The 21,323-nt window shown below is 47.7% G+C and overlaps 1 protein-coding gene across 2 annotated transcripts in view; it reads left to right on the top strand.

Annotated features, from left to right (window-relative positions):
* trrap (transformation/transcription domain-associated protein) overlaps positions 1-21,323 on the top strand; it is a 59,979-nt gene that overhangs the window by 25,451 nt on the left and 13,205 nt on the right. For both annotated transcript variants that reach the window (XM_032574670.1, XM_032574671.1), the window contains 26 exons: positions 71-205; positions 1,002-1,112; positions 1,349-1,495; positions 2,548-2,761; positions 3,097-3,225; positions 3,303-3,452; positions 3,622-3,821; positions 3,905-4,026; positions 4,559-4,772; positions 4,840-5,019; positions 5,098-5,244; positions 5,507-5,626; positions 8,175-8,462; positions 8,541-8,678; positions 10,576-10,688; positions 10,987-11,122; positions 12,181-12,372; positions 12,941-13,136; positions 13,660-13,778; positions 14,382-14,528; positions 15,705-15,805; positions 16,339-16,540; positions 16,659-16,820; positions 18,755-18,845; positions 19,246-19,451; positions 20,627-20,888. In XM_032574670.1, the coding sequence (XP_032430561.1) occupies positions 71-205; positions 1,002-1,112; positions 1,349-1,495; positions 2,548-2,761; positions 3,097-3,225; positions 3,303-3,452; positions 3,622-3,821; positions 3,905-4,026; positions 4,559-4,772; positions 4,840-5,019; positions 5,098-5,244; positions 5,507-5,626; positions 8,175-8,462; positions 8,541-8,678; positions 10,576-10,688; positions 10,987-11,122; positions 12,181-12,372; positions 12,941-13,136; positions 13,660-13,778; positions 14,382-14,528; positions 15,705-15,805; positions 16,339-16,540; positions 16,659-16,820; positions 18,755-18,845; positions 19,246-19,451; positions 20,627-20,888 (4,222 nt within the window). The remainder of the gene's footprint in view (positions 1-70; positions 206-1,001; positions 1,113-1,348; positions 1,496-2,547; positions 2,762-3,096; positions 3,226-3,302; positions 3,453-3,621; positions 3,822-3,904; positions 4,027-4,558; positions 4,773-4,839; positions 5,020-5,097; positions 5,245-5,506; positions 5,627-8,174; positions 8,463-8,540; positions 8,679-10,575; positions 10,689-10,986; positions 11,123-12,180; positions 12,373-12,940; positions 13,137-13,659; positions 13,779-14,381; positions 14,529-15,704; positions 15,806-16,338; positions 16,541-16,658; positions 16,821-18,754; positions 18,846-19,245; positions 19,452-20,626; positions 20,889-21,323) is intronic.

Below are 21,323 nucleotides of genomic sequence, written 5' to 3' on the forward strand. Positions count from 1 at the left end.
CAAAGCATCAGATATGCCCTGTTGACCTCTGACCCTTCGCTGACCCGTCCCGCTCTCTTTGTTCCGGCAGCCGGAGTCCGAGTCCGAAGCCACGGCCGGTGAGGGAACCAGTGGCGGCGCTGTGAAGAGAGGCTTGTCTCTGGAACCGGCCGGCACCGGGCAGGACGTCAAGCGGTTCCGGACCGCAGCCGGCGCCGCGTCCACGGTCCGTTTAGTTTCTTTGTCCAGCCGTCTTTGTGTTTTATCGGCTCTATCAATCAATCAATCAAATTTTATTTGTATAGCACATTTCAGCAGCAAGGCATTTCAAAGTGCTTTACATCATTACAAACACAGAAACACAATGCAGCATAGAATCAATCAAAGAAGCAGTTTGGATCACCTGGATCTGCTCTGACTAGATCATGTGTCAAACTCATGGCCTGGGGGCCAAATCTGGCCCGCCGTAGCTTTTTATGTGGCCCTCTACACTCCAAATTAAATCTCTTAAGTCTCTCTAGTTTTTCACAAATCCACAAAATTCACAGAAAGTCAACAGATCCCACAATTTTTCAGATTTTACTGAACTTTTTTCTCAAAATTGGCCAAAAACATTGGCTTGAAGTGACTGCTGCCTCAGCCTTATTTGATGTCAAACTTTATTCTGTGAACGATACGGCGATTAAGAAAAAGTCACATTGAACATCATACAAAAGTTCTTTCAAATATTTCTATATTTGCATCACAAAATCTATGATTTTAATTGCAAAAAACAAAAACAATCATAAAATCCTGGATGGACTGGTCAGTGTGAAAAGATGCTCAGTATTATTTATATTAACTGCTGAAACAGCTACTTATTGATATTTAACGGTTTATCAACACATTCTGGCTCTTTAAGAACATTCAGATTTTTGATGTGGCCCAAAATGTAAATGAGTTTGACATCCCTGGCCTAGAGGATCCAGTGGGTCTCCATGTTGTGCATCTTGTGAGCCGTGTGTGTGTGTGTGTGTGTTCAGGTGTTTGGCCGCAGCCAGTCCATGCCAGGAACAGAGACCATGCTCAGCAAACCCGTGGAGAAGCAACACACCGACACTGTGGTCAACTTCCTCATCAGGATCGCCTGCCAGGTGAGAACCGGACCAGAACCAGAACCGTCGCATCATTTCTGGTCATTATTTCCATGTTGCCTGTAGTTTGGTTTGTTATGAATTTGTTGATTGGTTATCCGCTTCATCCTCTCTGCTCTGTACGTTACGAGCTCATTACTTTCCATCTGAAGCATCATGTTTGTCTTGGCTTGTTCCTGATATAATAATAATAATAATAACAACAACAACAATAATAATAGTAATACCCCCTCCAGGTGAACGACTCCACCAACGTGGCCGGGTCTCCAGGTGAGCTGCTGTCCCGCCGCTGCGTTAATCTAATGAAGACCGCCCTGAGGCCAGACATGTGGCCCCGCGCCGAGCTCAAGCTGCAGTGGTTCGACAAGCTGCTGATGACCGTGGTAAGATGGCCACTGCCATCACACTGGTGGTCTGTCTGACTGGTGGTCTGTCTGACTGGTGGTCTGTCCTGCTGCATCCAGCTTTGCTCCTGGAAATGAGAACGGAATAATTATTTTCCGTGATAAGATCAAAATGATCCCACACGCGAGAAAACTTCCTCTTCCTCTGTTGATCCATGACGGTTTTCAAATATGAGCCAAAAAGCAACAGCAAAGAACACAAAGTATCTCCATCCAACAAAACCCACAAACATGTCAACAGTTTCTCCCTCATCCATACAATTTGGCTCAGTCACATCCAAATGACAGGAACTGTATCGGTCTCGTGGTTTTCCTTACAGTGATACGCGCGCCGACACGGGGTTTCGGCTTCTTTGCTCGGCGCATGTGCCGAGGTTTCGGTGTCGTCTGGCCCATCACTAATTTATTGAATTTAACAAGTGAAACCATTCAGACCAGCTTCTGGTCTTAAAGAGCCAATCAGCAGTGAGGAGAACTAATGGCAGCCAATCAGCAGCCAGGAGGCGGGTCCTGTGAGCTTCAGTCTTTTCTCCTCTGATTCACAAAGTGAGTAATAATGACAGCTAACGGGTCAGAACCCATCCTCCTCTCTCTGTCTTGTTCTGTTTGCTGATCGGAGCGGATCGGTTTCATCCAGGATTTTCCTCTCTGCTTCTTTTGATGATTGCAATTTGGAAAGAATTAGTTTATTGATCTTTGATTTATCAGCGCGTTTTCTGCCGCGTCTGATTGGCTGCTTCTAACAGCAGGTCATCACAACATACTCCAAGTTTATTTTACTCTGGAAGAATTTATTAAATCATAAAATAATTAAATCTAGTTTTGAAATTTAATCCAAATGTTTATTTGGGGTTCATATAATTCTATATTAAACAAATTATTTCAGTTTTTATTTCAGTTTTAATAAATTGATTCATTTAAACAATTAAATATGGATTATTTATTGCAATTTGGTGCTTTTCACTCAATATGATGTATGTCCTCCTGTCTCTCCTCCTGTCTCTCCTTCTGTCTGTCTTCGTGTCCCTCAGGAGCAACCGGCTCAGGCGAACATCTCTAACATCTGCACGGGTCTGGAGATCCTGTGCTTCCTGCTGACTGTGCTGCAGTCGTCGGCCATCTTGGCCCACTTCAAGCCTCTGCAGCGGGGCATCGCCGCATGCATGACCTGCGGCAACACCAAGATCCTGCGGGCCGTCCACTCCCTGCTGTCCCGCCTCATGAGCATCTTCCCCACTGAGCCCAGTGAGTTCCTCTTCCTGGGCCATGTTTCTCTGACCATTTCCCTGGCTGGACAAATGAAACTAAAATCAGATTCAGGAGCAGCGAAGCTGTAGAGTTTCTGGATTGATGAGGACCTCCAGGAAAACGCAACTAGCCAACATTTCCTGTCTTAAGAAGAGATTACTTTTTATCTGATCATTTTTCCCTAATTAAAAATACAAAGTCTTCATCTGACATCTGCAGAATCTGATGTTTGTTTTCACTTCCTGTTTCCCTCCTGTCTCCTTCCTGTTTCCTTTCTGTCTCCCTACTGTTTCCTTCCTCTTTCCCTCCTGTCTTCTTCCTGTCTCTTTCAGGCACGTCCAGCGTTGCCTCTAAGTACGAGGAGTTGGAGTCTCTCTACGCCGCTGTGGGAAAAGTTATCTATGAAGGGTTGACCAACTACGAGAAGGCAACCAGCAACACCAACCCCACCCAGCTGTTTGGTAGCTGTCTGTCCTCCTCTTCATCCTCCTCCTCTTTATCCTCCTGCTCTTCATCATCCCCCTCCTCTTCCTCCCAGGAACTCTGATGATCTTGAAGTCGGCCTGCAGCTACAACGCCAGCTACATCGACCGCCTCATCTCCGTCTTCATGCGATCGCTGCAGAAGATGGTGCGGGAACACCTGAGCCCCCAGCAGGCCAACCCGGGGGTCACTGAGGCCAGCACAGGTACGTCAGGGTTCAGAGGTCAGCCCGGGGTCACCGAGGCCAGCACAATAGGCCACAGTTTGTTTGCAGGATTCGCTCTGAGCGTTCAGGAGGAAAAGATGGAGAGACGTTAGCTAATGAAGCTGCTGCTAACCTCTGACCCCGCCCCCCTCTGTGACCCCTCCCACAGTGACCAGTGAGCTGGTGATGCTCAGCCTGGATCTGGTGAAGACTCGGCTGTCGGTGATGAGCATGGAGATGAGGAAGAACTTCATCCAGGTCATTCTCACGTCTCTGATAGAGAAGTCGGCCGACCCCAAGATCCTTCGCGCCGTGGTGAAGATCGTAGAGGAGTGGGTGAAGAACAACTCGCCCATGGCCGCCAACCAGGTGGGGGTTAGCCACTCCTCTACCGCCGCGACTTCCTGCTTCCGTCTCTCCGCTTCCTGACGCGTCTGTCTGCTTCCTGCCAGATGCCCAACCTGCGGGAGAAATCCGTCCTGCTGGTGAAGATGATGACCTACATAGAGAAACGTTTCCCGGATGAGCTGGAACTCAACGCTCACTTCCTGGACCTGGTCAACTACGTCTACAGGTAACCTGTGACCTGCAGAGGTCAACAGGTCGCTTTAAATACTCAGCTGCTGCCCTCTGTGGTTCCTCTGGGTTTTATTTAGGCTCATCAGAGTAGAGGGGGTCTAACCTCAGAGTCCTTCATCGCAGTAAGATTCTGTTGTAGTGATTCCAACATGGTAAATGTGAGTAGGGTGTGAATACTTTGGGAAATCTGTTAAATGTTTAGTCATCAATAAATCAATCAATCAGTTAATCAGTAATAATCTCCAGATCATCTCCACTCTATTGATGTTCAGATTTTCTCATGTTGGTGTTAGATGGATTCTTCATGAAGGAATGCTGCGATTGATGGTTAGAAAATAAAATGTTTATTTTCTGATTTAGGAAGGAATTGAATTAGTTAATCTGCATCTTTTATGTTTTTCTAATGTATAAAAACAAACTTTAGTGATTAAAGCAGAATGATTATTGATCATCAAACTGAACCGATAGCTCTGCTGCTGCTGAGGCGTTTGGACTCTGCTGATGACGCAGCGTTCGTCTTTCTCCAGAGACGAGAGCCTGTCAGGAAGTGACATCACGTCCAAGCTGGAGCCGGCCTTCCTGTCGGGCCTGCGCTGCAGCCAGCCGGCCATTCGGGCCAAGTTCTTTGAGGTTTTCGACGCGTCCATGAAGCGGCGCGTCTACGAGCGGCTGCTCTACATCTGCTGCTCCCAGAACTGGGAGGCCATGGGCGGCCACTTCTGGACCAAGCAGTGCATCGAGGTGAGCGCCGGCTCTGGTGCCGGCTCTGGTTCCGGCTCTGGTTCTGACCGGGTTCTGGTTGTGACAGCTGCTGCTGGCGGTGTGTGAGCGCCACACGGTGATCGGTACCAGCTGCCAGGGCTCCATGCTGCCCTCCATCACCAATGTCATCAACCTGGCCGACAGCCACGACCGCGCCGCCTTCGCCATGGCAACGCACGTGAAGCAGGAGCCTCGCGAGCGGGAGACCAGCGAGACCAAGGAGGAGGTGACCCGTTAACCTTTAACCCCAGAGAGCCGCAGCTCGGCCAGTGGGGATGCGGCTCCTAACCTCTTTCCCCTGCAGGACGTGGAGATCGACATCGAGCTGGCGCCCGGCGACCAGTCGGCGCTGCCGAAGACGAAGGAGCAGGCGGAGCGAGACACGGGGAACCAGCTGCACATGCTCACCAACCGCCATGACAAGTTCCTGGACTCGCTGCGGGAGGTCAAGGTAGCGGCGGAGCCAGACGCCTCCGACTGCGCAAAACATTCATTCAGCACAAAACTTTATCCTGCTAATCACAAAAACTCTCCAGAGACAAACAAATTTCTAATTAGCCTGTTTCCTTTCAGGAAATTCATTTTCATAATTTCAGTTTTATGATAGATGGAAACACAGAAACCCAGATGCTGCTGAACGCAGCTCCACCGGGCCCGTCATGCTCACTCTGGTTCTGGTTCTGGTTCTGATTGGTGGCTGTGTGGTGTTGCAGACCGGCGCCCTGCTGAACGCTCTGGTCCAGCTGTGCCACATCTCCACTCCGCTGGCTGAACGGACCATGGTGCAGCTGTTCCCCCGACTCTGGAAGATCCTGTCCGACCGCCAGCAGCATGTGAGTTTCCAGCTGCTGCCAACCCTTTAAATAGGCCATACATTTTTACCTTTATGTTTCTAAATGGTCAATCTAAGGGGAAAAAACTTTCCGTAAATATCGGAAAGTTTAAGGTGCTCTTTTGATAAGAGAGCACCTTATTAAAAGCTGCATGCTCTAATTTTAGAAGGAAAATACATTTTGTACAAGCTGCACTGGATTTTACGCTGCAGGTGTCCCACATTACAATATGAGACATTTACTCAGAAAGATACTACACTTGAGGATTTTTTAACTTTTAATTTAAAAGATAACATAAACAAATATTATTGCAAATGCTTTTTATTTGAACTCTAACACAGCTACCTTTAAATAAACATACGTATCAGAAACACAAATTGCGTTGCAATGCTGGAACGGCGAAGCTTTCCAAACGCATCGCTGCACCTGAGCCACACCCCGAGGCGCTGCGCCATCACGTTCGTGTCGCTGTCGCACCAAAGCAGCACAAATACTAGACCACACAAACACCGGCTGTATGCACACGCTTCACAGAAACAGCAGATCTGCTCTCTGTTTTTTTTGTTTTCTTTTTTACAAATTATACTAAATAATAAAGAAAGGAAATGTAAGCCTACCCCTGTGATCCACGAAAGGTTGTGAGATTCGCAGGTTCAAATGATGTTTCTGAGACGTCCAGAGGAAGAGGAGGTGAAGCAACAATGTTTGCTTGATTTCTACTCTTTTGGCAAAGTTTGACTAGATTCAACTGTTTAACCCGCAGTCTTAGCGTGACATTCAGGAAACGTGAGGCAGATGTCACGGTCGGCCCGTCGGGTGACCCGTCAGCTCTTCAGTTCAGGAAACCACCCAAAAAAAAGTTACCCTAGAACTAGAACCGCGCTCACTGTAAAAAGCTCAGGCAGGGTAAAACTCCTCTTACTGGTTTTTAGTTAGCTTCACTGCATAGTCAGAGCTTACAGAAAGAGCTGCTGACCAACAACATTTAGGTTTATGACGGACATGTCCCCCCCACAGGCTCACACAGGCTACGTACAAGATATTTTGACACAAAATACCTTCTTGCTTATCTACAATGCTGTTAATAACAAAGACGGTTAGATAATAAAACAATCCAGTAACTATTTTTTTAATTTAAAGGAAAATCTCCAGGTACGCACAGCGCCACTGGATTTACTGCTCTTTGAATTGTGAAAGTGCTCTTGATATATCGCACAATTTCATTGGACCTCTGCGAACTACTGATCAGTTTGATTGGTCTACTGTTGCGGCCAGCATGAAAACAACCATGCGTCTGCTGCACCGTATTATAGGCTGTAGAGCTCAGCAGCTAGTACTCCAGAACTTACGGTATTTTACTTTCACTGCATTATATCTTTTCAACAACTTCAGGTTTATTCATAAAGGCAGTTTTTAAGTCTTAAAATCTTTTCTTTATTTATATGTCTTGTTTTGTCAAAAAAAGCTTAATTTCTTTTTTATATAATTTTGAAGGATAAAAACCCCAAATATTTTCCAAAAATAAACTGATGTTGGTGTTTCAGCCTTGACCAGGTCAAAAATTAAAAACCCAGAACAGTTTACTAATTAAAAGTGTAATAAAAATTACATTTTTTTCACTGCATTAAATCTAAGCCAGACTTAGTTTTTATATATTTATTTTCATATTTGTGTTTTTCTGCCCTTTTTGTAAAACACTTTGAGCTGCTCAAATAAACTTAACTTGATCCAAAAACCATTTCTTAATAAAAAACAGAAAATGTGCAGTATTTTGTCGAAGGACTAAAGCTGATCCTGTTGCTCTGAGAGGAAACCACTGCGTCTCTGTCGCAAAGGAACAAGAGAACCAATAAAACTCCTGGTTCAGTTTGATAGAATTAACCTTTAATCAGAGATATTGATCGTCTAAAGGACCAGATAAGTTGGAGGGCTCATGCTGGGGCAGGAAGGGTTAAAATGATCAACTGTGTAGTTTGTGGTAGTTTGTTGCTCCAGCTGTGTGTAACTCCAGAAATGTTTCAGTTTCCAGAAAGTGAAGCTTCCTCTGTTCATGCTTGAACATGCTCACCTTGATGCTAAGCGATTAGCCTCTCCAGCAGCTGCTTGTTTACTCTGGTCGCCAGCGCGTCGCATGGCTGCAGGACGGCGCAGAGAGCATCTGCTCGTCAGATGACACCTTGGCATTTGGCGGTGTGATTAAAAGCAGCATTGATCTGCAGCAGACTGAATTCTGTTCATAACTGACATCAGAAGGTGTCGGTCATGATTCCCACCTGCAGAATCATCTGAGGTTTAGTTTTCCTCCAAACTGAGCCAATTTGTTCAGGTTGTGGAGAAACGCTCAGGAAGGCAGTAAATTATTAATGCAGCAATGAATTCATGGGTCTGTCTGTCATTCCTGGAAACCTGCATCATGTTGCATCCTGGACACGCAACAAAATACTGTTATCAACAGTATTTATCAATATCATGCAGCTGCTAGTGAGGCGCAGGTGATGATGGTGTGTGTGTGTGTGTGTGTGTGTGTGTGTGTGTGTGTGTGTGTCAGGCCCTGTCTGGAGAGATGAGCCCCTTCCTGTGCAGCGGCAGCCACCAGGCGCAGCGGGACTGCCAGCCCAGCGCGCTGCACTGCTTTGTGGAGGCCATGTCCCAGTGCGTGCCCCCCATCCCCATCCGGCCCTGCGTGCTCAAGTACCTGGGGAAGACGCACAACCTGTGGCTGCGCTCCACCCTCATGCTGGAGCAGCAGGCCTTCGAGAAGGGCCTCAGCCTGCACAGCAAGCCCAAGCAGAGCGCCGACTTCTACGAGCAGGAGAGCATCACTCCGCCTCAGCAGGTAGGCTGGCGCTAACCTCTGTGCCAGAGGTGGTTCTGGTTCTGGCTGGTTCTGGGCTCATGGCTCCGCTCCCTGCAGGAGATCCTGGACTCGCTGGCAGAGCTTTACTCGCTGCTGCAGGAGGAGGACATGTGGGCCGGACTCTGGCAGAAGAGATGCAAGTTTCCTGAGACGGCGACGGCCATCGCCTACGAGCAGCACGGCTTCTTTGAGCAGGTCAGGAACACGGAGTCCGGTTAATCTGGTTAGTCTGGTTAGTCTGGGTCATCAGCTGGAGATGAGCAGGATGAGCTTTGATGCTCTGATATGAAATCCTGTCTGGATGATTGAAGCTTCCTGTTGATCTATCAGAGAGGATCCATCATGGCCGCTCTTCTCTCCAAGGCTTTGTTCTCTGCAGGTTTTGTTTGTTGCTACTTAAATGAGCTGCAGTCGGATGTCTGTGTGAACGATTCCCATCCCAAAGCGACTTGGAGAAGAACGAAGCCGTCCCGCCGCAGCGCTCGGTTTACGCAGTAAACATGGCCGCCACTAACTACAACACGTCTCATGTTAATGACGGAAAATTCGTTAAATGCAACATGAGCGTTCAGACTGCAGGTGCTTTGAAAACTATCAGATTTATTTCTACACCTGAATGAGGATCGGATTATTTTCTGTGAAGATTGGAATCGGATCGACTGATTCCGACCCAATCAGTCGGATTCGCCTGCGGTGTGAACCAGGGCTGAAACGATTCCTCCAATGATTCCAGGACCTCCATTATTAAAATTCCTCGAGGAAAATGTACCTGCCTCGAAGCTTCGTTGATTTATGTTTTATTATTTAGCGCACCGTGTTTCGGCCGGGACATTATTTGCGATGCGCTGAGCTCTGACTTCCTCCTCTGAGTTGTTGACCAAATCTAAGTGTTAGCAGCATAAAGTCCAATTTTCAAGTTCAGCCTGGGAGGATTTTATTGATCCATGATAACGCCCGGGGTTTCGTTGTTTTCGGGGGACCAATAAGCATCTTTAAAATGACTGGCGCCATGCCTGGAGTACGGCAGCCTTTCTCCTCCAGGAGCTGCTGGTTCAGAGCGAACGGCAGGAAGAGCTGCAGGTATTAATACAGGTGAGCTGATAGACTGAACACGGCGGGCAGCTGAGTAGCTGATGGTTACAGTGTAAGTGTAGCTTTACGGACGAACCGCACAATAAATCTCATATCATCCTGGTCTGAACAAACGGCTGGCGGAGCGTCGTGATGGTTCATGGCTGGTAGACGAGTTTCTGAGTGTGATGAACGAAGGTGCCATAAAAATCCCGTATTGCTCCCCCAGTTCTTACGTTTGCCCCCGGTCTATTTCCTCCCATCTTACTTCGTTCGTTCGCCTGCCCCCCACCGCCTCCAAACTCCAGGAGACATTTCCCGTTTTCTCAAACCCAAAGCTTGTCAGGTTATGGGGCAAGGCGAGAATTCATCTATTAAACTGACTGGAGATGAATACATAAACTAAAAGCTGGAGTATAGACTTTTTTTCTTTTAGCCTGACTCTTTATTATTAAATTTAATATAATTTCAGATTTTTGTACAACTTTTCTTCAGGTTAATTTAGAAAGTGAGGTGTTATTGTTACAGGTTAGTTTTCTAAACTACAGAAAAGTTATTGTTAGAGAAGCTCAAAAATGAAAAATTAGACTGATATTGATATCTGATAATAACACCGGTGTTATGCCAGATTTACCAATATTTTATTTTATCAAATTTTTTATCCGAGTACTCGATTAATCCTAAGAATAATCGATAGATTACTCGATTACTAAAATATTTATTTACAACAGCCCTAGTGTGAATGCAGCCAGAATCAGAGTTCTTAAACTTTTCTCCACATGTGAATATCTTGCTGCAGCCTGGCGCTAACCCAGAAAGCTAACCTCAGTGTGATACGTTCACTGGGTCGTAAAGCGTGGGATTTCAGAGTGTCTGGCCTGTGAGACTGTATCCGCTGGTTTCTCTGGATTAATCGTACGGTTTATGGATTTTCCTGGCAAACCTTTCAGTAGATATCGTCCATTTTGTTGTTCTCATGGAAACCTCTGAGTGTGTCTGTAAGCGCCTCCATGTTGCCCAGGCCCAGGAGAGCTACGAGAAGGCCATGGAGAAGGCCAGGAAGGAGCATGAACGGAGCAACGTGTCTCCGGCCATCTTCCCTGAGTACCAACTGTGGGAGGATCACTGGATCCGGTAAGATCTCTGCTAGCAGCTCTTCAGACGCGCCTCAGGAAGTATTCACAAACCGAAGTTTGATTTAAAAACCGACTTGAAGAACAAATAAACATTTAATGACAAACTGATTTCAGCAGAATAATGATTCACTGACTGATTACAAAATCATTATTTTGTTGAAATCAGTTTTTTGTGAAAAGTCTGCCGATGAAAGGGGTGAGTAGTTTCTGAAGGCGCCGTCATGAGCCTCTCTGTGGCCAGCAGGATTTAAATGGACGCAGCAGTTTAACTGGTTTTAATGTTTGTTTCTGTGCAGCTGCTCCAAGGAGCTGAACCAGTGGGAGCCGCTGACTGAGTACGGCCAGTCCAAAGGCCACTGCAACCCCTACCTGGTGCTGGAATGCGCCTGGAGGGTCTCCAACTGGAGCGCCATGAAGGAGGCGCTGGTCCAGGTGAGCAGCAAGCCGCCATGTCGGCTCCTGTGAGAAACCAAAGGATGAGTGTAGGGGCTGCGACCTCTGCTTTTTTTAATCCCCAAATTTCACTCTTTTCCATTTCTGCCATGTTTATTAGCCAGCAGAAACTCCTGAGTTTTATGTTCAGCTAGAAAAAGTGACTGTATTCTGTGAAAATCTGGGATTTATTATGGATTCTGGTTCGTTAGCTTCAGCATTTCCATGGCGATTGCAGGGCGCTAGCAGCATTAGCTTACCTCTGTTTTTTATTGCCTCTCTGGTTTCTGCTACATATTAAACCCAGAGCAGCGTTAATGGAAGCAACCTGATATCAGCGCCGTCCAGCTGGAGGGAAACATCAGCTTCCTCCCACCTGCTCCTCATGCATCTGCCCCAGCCTCCCAACTGCCCCTCATGCATCTGCCCAAGCCTCCCAACTGCCCCTCATGCATCTGCCCAAGCCTCCCACCTGCCCCCATGCATCTGCCCCAGCCTCAAAACTGCCCCCATGCAGCTGCCCCAGCCTCCCACCTGCCCCTCATCTACTTGTCCCAGCCTCCCACCTGCCCCTCATCTACCTGCCCCCAGCCCACCTCCCAGTCCAGGTTTCAGCAGCTGCTGTAACAACCGGAGCGTTTGCTGCAGAATGATTAGTTTTTACGGCGGAGGAGCAGGGAGCCGCTGCCGTCGCTTGGTCTGGACTTCCTGCTTTCCATCAGAGCGGCCTGCGGCTAATGGCGGAGCGGCGACGCGCTGACTGATCGCTGTGGTCACAAGAGCGTCCTCACCTGAGCTTAGCTGGTCCCACTGAAACAGGAAGAGCTTGGTGCTGAAATATCTTCAGCATTTTGTAATTGATTTTTCTGGAAAGTGAGAAACGAACTGAAATGAAGCTCAGATGTATTTTTGGCCCGACTTTCAGGGCAGCTGCTGGAACCTGCTGGCGGTTCTGGAGGGACGGGTCCGTTTCTGTAGCACTTCCATTTTGATTCGTTGGGTTTTACGCGGTTGTTTTTCTGAACGACTTGGTTAACATGTGTGACCTCTGACCCCAGGTGGAGCTGAGCTGCCCCAAGGAGATGGCCTGGAAGGTGAACATGCACCGCGGCTACCTGGCCATCTGCAACCCGGAGGAGCAGCAGCTCAACTTCATCGAGAGGCTGGTGGAGATGGCCTCCAGCCTGGCCATACGGGAGTGGAGGCGGCTGCCGCACATCGTGTCCCACGTTCACACGCCGCTGCTGCAGGTCAGAGGTCACCCGGAGGTCAGGCCGCAGCACGAAGCAGCTCTGACAATCTCCGTCTTCTTCTTGTATGGAAACAAAGAGAGCAGCTGGAGAGAAACAGCTTCCTGTTTTCCCCCAGCTCTGCTCTGGGTGGGGGTAACTACAGGGGTACACGGTGTGTAATTACCCCCCTGCCATCAGATACTGTGTGATTAAGTAGCTGCAGCAGAATCACATTTCCATGATGGATGGAGGCTATGAGTGAAGTTCAGCTTCGGGGGGTCCGGTCCGGTTTCTATCAGAACCGGGACCGGACTGGTGGGAGGTTCTGTTATTTCCCTCCATCCTTCCCTCTGTTTCACACTCTCAGCCATCGGTGACTTCTTTCCCCTCACTATCGATTGCAGGGCCAGGTTAATATTGACTGATTATCAATCATTCAGTCAGTCAGTCATCTGCTGTGAGCCAGTCAGAGAGGACAACCCCCCCACTATTCTGTGATCTTTTCAGGATCACAGAATAGAGCCTGGGGAGCCTGTCGCTAACGTCGCCGGCTGCAGTGTCGCTAACGTTGCTGGTTGCTGTGCAGGCGGCGCAACAGATCATCGAGCTGCAGGAAGCGGCACAGATCAACACCGGGCTGCAGCCCAGCAACCTGGGCCGCAACACCAGCCTGCACGACATGAAGACGGTGGTGAAGACGTGGAGGAACCGGCTGCCCATCGTCTCTGACGACCTGTCCCACTGGAGCAGCATCTTCATGTGGCGGCAGCACCACTACCAGGGTGAGGGGCGTCATTACTGTAGCTAACTGTGTGTTAACATGCTAGCTTTCGCCACAAACACAGATGAAAACCATTTGTATTTAAAACAGGCCTCTTTTAGGACGCCTCTGACTAAACCAGGTGTGTTTATCGCTAAGCTGCTCACAGGAACTGATTTTAATCACATTTTTAAATTTATTGATATTTATTGCTGCTGTTATGGAACAATTACTGCAGAAAATAGTAAAACTGTTTTAGATAATTCTGTCTAGTTTGTTTTTATTTAACTTTATTGGAATTTATTCAAACAAAGATTGAGAATTATTTTACAATAAATTCCCGCTGCTAGCCGCCGTCGCTCTCCTTAGCATTGCCATGGTAACATAGACACACCCTGAGAGATGGCTGCTTGGTGGCAGGAAGGGTCGACTTTAAAAGGCTGCGAAGAGATCAGGGCGACACGCACAGTAACACACACACAGTAACGATGCATTCAGGGACCCCGGGTTTCTGGAGTGTCCTCTTGACCGCTGTCTCTCTGCAGCCATAGTGACGGCGTACGAGACGAACACGCAGCACGACCCCAACAACAACAACGCCATGCTGGGCGTCCACGCCTCGGCGTCCGCCATCATCCAGTACGGGAAGATTGCCAGGAAGCAGGTACGGCTCAGGCTCCGCCCACACAGGAAGACTGACTGGGTTCTGGGGACAGGAGGACTGGAAGCAGTTAGCGTTTCGCCCTCAGTGGAAACTCAGATGAAGAGCCAGAGGCTGAACAGTACCAGTTCGGACCGGACCTCCACCCCTTCAGAACCGCTTTACGACCCTTTGGGCCATTATCGGGTTTCCTATGGGAACTTTTTACCCACAAGCACAAGCTGATCTGAACAGGAAGTGGAGGCAGTGCGCCACTGATGAACTTCCTGCCTGAATTGCATCCTGAACATGGAAGAGTTCCCGGTCAGAGGAATGATAGATCAGGCTGTAAAAAAAAAAAAACTCTCGTACTCCAGATAATACAGGAACTGCTTGGTTCTTAGCACTCGTTTCCCAGGGGAAACTTTTTAACGACACACCGCCTCCATTAAACACCATCAATATGAACTGATATCATGTTTCGTCTCTAACTTTGGATTTAAACTCGGATTTAATAGACACTGACTGCTTCCAACCCTCAACTGAACCCCAGTTCAAAGCATTCGCTCTGTCCCTTTAAGCGCTTCCTGTTGTGGGCTGATCACTTCCTGTCTTCTGAAACCTTAGGGTCTGGTGAACGTGGCTCTGGACATCCTGAGCCGCATCCACACCATCCCCACCGTTCCCATCGTCGACTGCTTCCAGAAGATCCGGCAGCAGGTCAAATGCTACCTGCAGCTAGCCGGAGTCATGGGCAAGAACGAATGCATGCAGGTAACGCCAGCGCAGCGAATGCAGGCAGGTCACGCTAGCGCCATCAGCTCCAGCTCCGTCATGAAGGGTCACTGCTCTAGAACTTGAGACTCGTCAAAATGACAATATTAGGTATCTGAATTAAGAATTGCATGTAAGGCCCCCTTGTGGTTCCTCTTAGCTGTCCAAACAGTTGCCTGCATACTCAGAAAATACCACAAAGTAGGAAATTGCAGCAGGATGAGAGTTGAAGACGAGAATTTCATTAGCTTCAAGATTGCTGCAGAAATCTCCAGAACTTTTCCTATTATTCTCTGCTGAGACATAAACTGCATCTAAAACAGTTTAGAGCAGAAAGAGCTGCAAGCTGAAAGTGGAACATCTTTCATTTTTTATTGAAATTTCAAAATTCTCCCTAAATCTGGGACATTTTGACTAGATTAATTATTCCAGATATCAGTATAGTGATTATGACCAGTCAGAATATTAACTCAAGATATCTGAAATAAAAAAGCTGTTGAGATTAAAAAATGTTCCAGATATCTCATCTGGAGATTTCTTAAAAGGATTTGTGGGTTAGTTTGCTGAGTCATTATTTCAGAATATCTGCAGTTTAATTTGGACCAGTCAAATCTTTTATCTCTGCTATATAAAAACACATTTAAGAAATCCATTTACCGGTAATTTGAATTATGACCAGTCAAAACAAACAGTGAAATGTCTCAGATTTACTTTATAACTAGTTTGTAACTGAAATCTGTTTCAGATTGTCAGTAATTCAGTGCAGATGCCTCCAAACAGCTGGATGATAAATCTGCAATTAGAGAAATCTGAATGAACCGGTCTGAGGTGTCTGGGCTGTCCAGCAGCTGATTTAATGTGAAACTGCCTGCCGTAGGGGTGGCAGCAGGTCGTAGCAGGGACGCATCAGCGCGGCGGCTGCTGTTGAGCCGCACAGCGCTCTGATTAATGGCGCCTTCGCCTCGCCGCTAGTCATTAGTAGAGCCAGCAGACATCGTTCCCTCTGCATCTCCTCCCGCGCCGCGCCTCGTTTGTCACGCCGCCTCATGGAGACACCTAATCAGAGGCGCTCCGTAATGGAAGTTCTGCTTCCTGTCCACCTTCCCTCCAACGAACAGAGCTGCTCCGCTCTTATCTACAGAGCAATAATCAGAGTCTCTCTGCTTGTGCTTTCAGGGCCTGGAGGTGATCGAGTCGACCAACCTCAAGTATTTCACCAAGGAGATGACCGCCGAGTTCTACGCTCTCAAGGGCATGTTCCTGGCCCAGATCAACAAGTACGCTGCCTCCTCTTACTTCCTGTTTCCTCAGTTCGATGCTCCTCAGCTAACCTGTTAGCTTTTAGCCCACTAGCTGTGTTCTTGAAGTTCTTTGTCTCCATTTTTGAACTTTTGTGAAGCTTATGTCCAGTTCGGTTTTCTTCCTGGGAATTCGGTAAAAACCCAAAAGAGTCCAAATGTTTCCTTCTACGAAGACGGAGCCACTGGAATCCATTTTGTTTCTGTAGCTTCCACTTTGTTTCGGTAATGTTCCTGTACCGTCTCCATGGCGACATCAGGACTTCCCACGTAGTTACAAAATGGAGGCTCACAGAAAGAGCATTTGTTTTATTTTTTAAAATCTACATTTCGACATTTTAGATTGATTTTGAATCATAGGAAATGAGAATCAGAATTCTAACGGGAGTCCTCTTCTTTTTGGTACCTCTTTGTCATCCTGACTCCACCCCATCTGATCATTGGCTCCGCCCCCTCCTGCTCCCTGGCTCCGCCTCCTCTGACCCCTGTCCCCTCTTGTCCTCCCCCTGCAGGTCGGAGGAGGCCAACAAGGCGTTCTCGGCGGCGGTGCAGATGCACGATGTCCTGGTGAAGGCCTGGGCCATGTGGGGAGATTACCTGGAGAACATCTTTGTTAAAGACCGCCAGCTGCACCTGGGCGTCTCTGCCATCACCTGCTACCTGCACGCCTGCCGCCACCAGAACGAGAGCAAGTCCCGCAAGTACCTGGCCAAGGTGAGTGGGGACGTCGTCAGGAGCCTCCATATCGAACCGCCCGTCTCCTGACCCAATCTACACCTGATCACTGGGTGGATGGCAGTGCAGCAGTAGCAGTGTGTGTTCCTCCCTGCAGGTCCTCTGGCTGCTGAGCTTTGACGATAAGAACACCCTGGCGGACGCCGTGGATAAATATTGCATTGGCGTTCCTCCCATCCAATGGCTGGCCTGGATTCCTCAGCTGCTGACCTGCCTGGTGGGGTCAGAGGGCAAACCGCTGCTCAACCTCATCAGCCAGGTGAGACCTGAACATCTCCACCCCATCGCTGGGAGGAAATCAGTCTTCCTCATCTTCATCTCTCTCTGCTCTTCTTTCAGCTCAATTTATTTTTAAATTATTTGTTGAAGAAATTAACCTTAATGTCGCATCGCGCCGCGAGAACCGAGCCAGAAATTAAAAGTGGGACCAGTTAGCTCTGGCTAGTGCAGGATTATTATAATCCTGGCTATCCTGGCTGGGATTATTATAATCCTGCACTAGCCAGGATTATAATCCTGGATAATCATTTAATTATGATAAATGATTATCCAGGATTATTATAAACACACAAGTTAAAGAAGCTGATCTTACAGCTGGAGATGATCAGGCAGCTGAATCCTCTCCTCAGAGCTGGACCCAACAGAACCAGTAGAACCATCAGGACCAGTAGTACCATCAAAACCATCAGGACCAGTAGAACCATCAAAACCATCAGGACCAGTAGAACCATCAAAATAATCAGGACCAGTAGAACCATCAAAATAATCAGGACCAGTAGAACCAGTATTACCACCAGAACCAGTACAACCAGTAGAAGCTAACAGTCCCAGCCTGGCTGTTAGCTTCTGGTGTTAATGAACACAATCAGTTTATTATTACCACAATAAATTACTGTTCTTCTTCTCACTGTGTTCCTAATGATCAATAATCAATAACTGCACGTCCCTGAAACAGTGAAGCTTCTGGCTGCTGCTGGTTGGTCGGTTTATGCACCTAGCCCCGCCCCTTTATCCGATTGGTTGTCCGGTTTGCTTCCTGGATCAGATCCTCTCTCCCCTCTCTGCCCCAAATAAAAGCAACTAGTGCTGAAAAACATCTTCCTAGAGACTACGGGAGTGATGTGGGACAAGGCGTCATGATGTCGGGCTTTTTTATCCCTCCAGCTGATCAGCGTCTCTCTGCTATTGAAGCTTCTAACCTGGCAGCTTTACGCTCTTATAAAAATACTGTCTAACATCTGGAAACAAAGTCCAAGCTTCACCCTGAGGGCCTGATGGAGGCGATCGCCACTCAGGAAGAAGTCCAGGATAAAGTTCTGTTTCTTGTTCTATTAATTCTGCATAATAATTTATTAAAAGCTGGTTTTTTATCAATATTTGCGGTGAATTTAGCTGATAAAGTCTAACTTGCGTCACTATGACATCACAACGACTAATCGACTTTGACTTGACTTTTATCATGTTGTAGTCGACCTTAAAAAATCTGAAGTGGGGCGTGCCATGGTGGCGTAGGGGACAGCGCCACCCATGTTTAGAGGCCTTGAGTCCTCAATGCGGCCGTCGTGGGTTCGATTCCCGGACCCAGCGAAATTTCCCACATGTCTTCCCCCTTTCCTGCCCACAAAAGACCCCCTGGAGGGGAGGAAAATAAATAAATAAATCTGAAGTCGTTCAACTCCTAGAACCAGGCGATACAGACTCAGTTTGATCACCAGAATTTGGCACGATTGTGATAAGAAATATTCTGATAAAAAACTAATTTTTACAGTAAGTTTTAGGAGGCTGCAGTATTATACTGCCACAAACACAAATTTCATTAAAAAACATTTGTATTTTAAACAGGCTTCCGCAGGGACGCCTCTGGCTGAATGAAGGGAGATTTATTTACTGACGTTGCATTGAATCATATTTTCTATTCTGCTGATATTTGTTGACATTTTTATGCAACAAACTGGAGAAGATTGTAAATATAATATTTGATATTATACAGTCAGTTTATTTAACATCAGTAAATTAATTTTATCATGACAACGAATCAAAATGCTTCAAAAACTTTTCAAAATAAAGTTAAACCAATGAATGAGGCGTAGCGCTCTCTCTCTCTCTCTCTCCTGCTGACCGTTTATCTTCATCAGTGTCTTCCTCTCTGCTTTGGGGTCAGTGTGTGACCTTTGACCCTGCTGTTTCCGCCAGGTGGGGCGCGTCTACCCGCAGGCCGTCTACTTCCCCATCCGGACGCTCTACCTGACCCTGAAGATCGAGCAGCGGGAGCGCTACAAGAGCGGTGAGTCGCCCCGACCTTTGACCCATTGGAAGACAAACCAGAGCCTAAAGAGGCTTTCAAAAGTATTCACACCCTGGCAGTGGTTCTCATGGCAACCACAACCTGCATGTGTTTGGGGTAAAATGTGACAGGAAGCCACTCAGGGGCAGTGTTGTTACAACGGCCTAGTCAAAGTCCAGACCTCAGTCCACCACTGCATCTGGACGTGATGTTGAAGATCTCAGATGTTCTCACAGGAACTAAACATTCTGCCACACTTTTCAGATTTGTCTTTAAATAAAGAATCGTGGATTAGTTTGGTTGCCGTTGCTCGGTTCTGGTCCAGACCCGGTTGCTCTGTTCTGGTCCAGACCCGGATGTAGAACTGCCATCAGGACTTCCTGATGTCTCTGCGTTTCAGATTCGTCCGGCCAGCAGCAGCCCGGCTCGGTGGGGGCCCAGCCTCACTCGGGGGCGTCCGACCCGGGCCCCATCCGGGCCACGGCGCCGATGTGGCGCTGCAGCCGCATCATGCACATGCAGCGGGAGCTGCACCCGACGCTGCTGTCGTCTCTGGAGGGGATCGTGGACCAGATGGTTTGGTTCAGGGAGAACTGGCATGAGGAGGTGAGGCGCAACACCCACAGCTGGTTACCATGGTTACAGCCACCCACAGCTGGTTACCATGGTTAACTATAAGGTCTGTCATTAACTAGTCACATTTTAAACCTTCCCTCCACGTCCTCCCAGTGAGGCTGCTGGTGTTTATCTCCAGGTCGGCCTGGTCAACTTTCTAAAGCAGTGGTCCCCAACCACCGGGCCACGGACCAATTGGTACCGGGCCGCGCAAGAAATAATGAACTACTTCCGGATCTTTTATTTTGAAAATCCAGCCTAAACCGGATTTTACCGCTTACGTCTTGCGCGTCAAAATTCAGCCAACTTGCAGCAGAATGAGTAACAAAACAACATCGGAGTGCTGCGCTCCCCCCCCCCCCCCCCCCCCCCCCCCCCGGCGCGAACAACAGCATCGGACTCGATACTTACGACGCGTGCAACCCCCCCCCCCCAGTCCGCAGCAAAATTGCGAAGAGCTGACCGGTCCGCGCGACTAAAAGGTTGGGGGCCGCTGATCTGAACCATAAATCTACTAAATAATTAACATTTTCATCAAATTCTCTTTTTTCTGCTAAGTTATTGAATAAATATGATCAGATATGAACGTCAGAGATGAGTTCATCTCAGAGTTTCTCTCATCATTTATGGAGCTTCTTTAGAAATCTGGACTGTGGACGCTGACAGTAGCATTAGCTACTACATGTTAGCATTCAGATGCTATTTTAGGCTAGCATGGCTGCTGATAGGCTAACTGCTGTTAGCACAACTTGAACACAACAACAGTCTCTTCCATCGTCCAATCAGATCATGTAGAAACAGAAACTAACCGAGAGAATCGGCCTCCATCGCTGGTGTTAGCAATGTTGCTTTAGCATCAGGCTTAGCGGTGGGGTTAGGGTTCCAGGCAGAACCTTAATATATAAAACATACAAAGTGATTAATGCTGCTTATTGTTTGAAAAATCTACATAATTAATCTAATTGAATGCATTAAAATCCATATTCCTAATATTTCTTCATCGGAACTGAACATGTAAATTACCAAAGAGGTTGTTTCATGTTTTTCGTCCTCCTCGTCTCTGCTGAATTCACTCTTCATCCTCACCTTCCTGTCAGTGAAACGTGCTCCTGTCCAGCACTAATGGAGCAGCTGATGAAGGCCTAACCCTCCTCCTCCTCCTGCAGGTGCTGCGGCAGCTGCAGCAGGGCCTAGCTAAATGCTACTCTGTGGCGTTTGAGAAGAGCGGTGCCGTGTCGGACGCCAAGATCACACCTCACACGCTAAACTTTGTGAAGAAGTTGGTGAGCACGTTTGGTGTGGGCCTGGAGAATGTGTCCAACGTGTCCACCATGTTCTCCAGCGCCGCTTCAGAGTCGCTGGCCCGCCGGGCCCAGGCCACCGCTCAGGACCCCGTCTTCCAGAAGATGAAGGGCCAGTTCACCACAGGTTGGCTCAGGCACACACCTGGAGGGTCTCTTCACTAATTGTGGCATTTCTATAGGAAACTAGCTCCTCTGGATTCATTTTTTATTTTTTTGGGAGGAATATGAAAACAACTGCATGCCACACTTTTCAGATTTATATTGGAAAATCATTCATCACGTTTCTGTAGCACCAGCCGGGGATTTACTCCACCAGTTTGACTCAGATTCACCAGGAACTAAATCTGAGTTTCCTCCTTCCAAGGACCAGAACCAGAACCAGAACCAGATGGTTTAGTTTCTCTGAGCAGCTGAGAGAAAAGCGTCTCAGATTCCCTGCTGTTGCTGCAGCTGCAGTGGAGCTGCGGCGCCTGTGGGGCTCCAGCCTGGTTCTGCTCTGCATGAGGGAACCAGACCGCTGTTCACTGGGACCAGTTTATTTTTTTTTGAACAAAGACTT

This window comes from Xiphophorus hellerii, chromosome 10, assembly GCF_003331165.1.
Source record: "Xiphophorus hellerii strain 12219 chromosome 10, Xiphophorus_hellerii-4.1, whole genome shotgun sequence".
NCBI classification, from domain to species: Eukaryota; Metazoa; Chordata; class Actinopteri; order Cyprinodontiformes; family Poeciliidae; genus Xiphophorus; species Xiphophorus hellerii.